Source organism: Habropoda laboriosa, unplaced genomic scaffold (assembly GCF_001263275.1).
Source record: "Habropoda laboriosa isolate 0110345459 unplaced genomic scaffold, ASM126327v1 scaffold34, whole genome shotgun sequence".
Lineage (NCBI taxonomy): Eukaryota > Metazoa > Arthropoda > Insecta > Hymenoptera > Apidae > Habropoda > Habropoda laboriosa.
The window spans coordinates 1,071,686-1,074,889 of NW_017100142.1; the positions used below are offsets into that span (position 1 = coordinate 1,071,686).

A 3,204-nucleotide genomic window follows, 5' to 3' on the forward strand; every position below is an offset into this window, starting at 1 on the left:
TTTTTTTTTTTTTTTTTTTTTGTTTTGACCAATACATACTAACCATGTGCACAGGGTAAAACTCTTAATTTTTCACCTTCCACATACTCTTCTAAACAAATAGCACACGTTTCATACGGATCACCTTTTGTATATTTATGTGTAGGAATCTTTTTCAAACTTGAATTAGGTAATCTATGCCTCTGTTGTCTTCTTCTGTGTTTAATACACCTAACAATCTACAATTTAGGAAAGACCAACTTCAATGTACTTGCTTCTTAAAAATACAGTCATTTAAATGTAGCTCTGCAATTTTTATTTTATTTTCCAACTCTTACCATAAAGATAACCATGGCTAGGAAACAGATCCCAACAACAATAGCAAAAGGCAAGAGTAAATGTGTTATATTAAATGGGGTGACATCATTGATTAATACAAAATACAACTCATAATATAAATAATTTTCTTTAATAATCAATCCTGTGATTTCACTAACAAATACAGATGGTATTAATATTCCTACAGGATCTTTTGCAGACATTGGCTCTGTAACAAAGTACATATTTATGCATGTTTATATTAAATTCATTATTCTGTTACAATACTTTAATATTATTATATACACATTTACAATAACAGATGTTAAATTAAAAGTTCCTGTACTTTATCATAATGAAAATAATTACCTAATTCGTTGCTATTTACATTATGTATAATTGCAGCATCATATCCAGCTTTCTGTGCCATTCGTATTTTTCTTTCAAAACTACAGTTATAGCGAGCAATTAAAGCTATCCATTGACCTTTATAATTGGTACCATTGGGAGGACCCTGTATTTCATGACATGCTGTAGGTGGTTCTGCATACACAACCAACCCCTAATAAAATTATATCCACAAGCTATAATATACATATGTATTGTCCTACTATTTTCTAATGACAGATTTTTTTTCAACATAAATCCTAAACATAACATATAACACAAAAAAAGGATTATAAAAATGATGCATTATAAACATATATTAAATACCTTAATCCCTACAGATGGTATCAAACGTCCAAACCTAGCAGGCATATCTCTAAATTCTTCTTCAATTTGATGACTTGTGGATGCAGAGAATACTAATATATCTGCTCTGCTGTTGCATATTACACAGAAGACAAGAAACATAAGCCACAACTGAAGTTGGTGGCTTAAGCAACACTGTCTCATTTTTAAAATATTAAAATTATCCACTGACTTGTTAATTGTAATACTTTGTTAAATATTTTTTTAAATGCTTCATCATATGTTACATTCAGTCCTCGGATACAAATGTATCCATTATAAGGAAAATAATAATGTTATCCTGTAAAAATAATGATAATAAGTTCAGATTATGTATTTATACTGTTGTTTTTCACTTTCTACATACACTGTATATTAATTGTTGCTGGAAAATTGTAGTTAATATACATAGTAATATAACTGTAACATTTGTAATTAAGTTTATTGTATTATTCAATATAACAATTAACAAATGAATTAAATACAGTAGTCCTAATAAATAATAACGTGTTTCCCATTTCTTTATAATAGAAAAATATTGATTTACATCTCGCGTAGCAATATTTCATCCTCTCGAAGTAATTAATAAGTCAAATCAAGAAATTTGCATCGTATAAAATAATACCCTGCAAACGTTCAAGTTTTATTCTTAATATCTGTTGTACACAGTATGAAAGCATCACATTGATTAATTATTCAATGAACGATCTATAAGCTGAAGATTTATGCATTATTCTTTTGTCGGTATGCAAAAAAAGATCGCGAACTTAATGAGTGCAATGCGTATTCGTAGTTTCAGTCTGACACATTGACGAATGGATAGTGGGAGCACAGCCAACGATAATGAATTTCTCGATATATACATATATGCACACATATATATCAATCAATGTGAACAATAGTAACGTAGTAGGCATGTAAACAGGTATGTAATAAACAAGTAAGTGTCGTCGTAATTTAACCCTATAATTTTCCTTGACAATAGTAATACTTGATGTAAATACACAGATAAATTTGATACGTACTCTAGTACTCTTCTTTCTTTTTTCATCCAGGAAAGAACGTTACATATGACACATAGGGGACGTTCAATTGGTCGTAAAATATATGTATGCACATGCAATACATGCATTCACACACGTAATTTCGTAGATGCTACCAGTGTGCAATGAGATGCACACCGTTTACTCGTCGCATATCATTTACACCTGCTTTATTACGTCTTTCACAAATTTGAGGTTATACGTACGAATGTTTTAAAATGTATTGATTAAGTTTCACTAATAAAAACGCAAAATTCTTACGACGACATCAGATCAACTACGACGTTAATTAACCCATCGAATAAAGTTCACAAGAAAAATGTCAAAGAGTCGAGCCGATAAAGGTATCCCCCATTCATAACTTCTTGAGTAAAAACGATTCGAACAGATGTACGTAACAGAAGAACAATTTATACAACTCCTCTCTTTTGAAAAAAACTGATCGTAACTTGATCACTTGAGTCACGCGGATGTCATACATAACTTTTTCCTCTATTTTCTCGCGGAACTATCTGACAGAGCCATGCCGGACGTACTTACACGTTTACGCGATGCAAGCGCTAAATTTAAATTCAATTAAATGTCAGCCTACAACGCATCGATTTTTATATCGTATAATTAATATTTCTACAAGAAGTAACTCTAAGTTTAAATTTATTGACCGAAACTGTCAAAGCCAGCAAATTTGGGATATTAAAGGTGTGTGTGTGTGTGTGTGTTAATATTTCTATGAAAGATTCTACACGAAATGTATACTTGGAAAGTTTTATATTTCGACCTTTTTCTTTGAATGCCGATATATTTTTGATTAATTAACTGTTGTACTTCGTTAAGCAAATTAAATATAGCTTCGTAAAGTTTTCGTAAAAAGTATATTTAAAGTACACGTGGTACGGTTACAATTGATTGTATTAGACAAAACATCTATTACATAAAAATGTTTTTAAGAAGTAATCACAGGTAAAATTGATCGCCTAGTAAAATCAAACAAGAAAAGGTGCTTTTCTTTTTGATATTATAAAATTTATGCCTTTCACGTACGTAACCACATAACTTACTGATATTCTATATATCGTGTTAGATTATTATGCACACATATGCACATCACAGGCGTGAAGAATGGTCATTTACA

General features: G+C 30.4%; 1 protein-coding gene across 1 annotated transcript in view; it reads right to left on the minus strand.

Moving 5' to 3' along the window:
- Window positions 1–3,204, minus strand: part of LOC108571847 — an 8,712-nt gene that overhangs the window by 884 nt on the left and 4,624 nt on the right. The window contains exons 4-7 of the mRNA XM_017933991.1: window positions 1,012–1,139; window positions 667–859; window positions 318–526; window positions 44–218 (exon numbers count right to left, since the gene is read on the minus strand). Coding sequence (XP_017789480.1) covers window positions 44–218; window positions 318–526; window positions 667–859; window positions 1,012–1,139 — 705 coding nt within the window. The remainder of the gene's footprint in view (window positions 1–43; window positions 219–317; window positions 527–666; window positions 860–1,011; window positions 1,140–3,204) is intronic.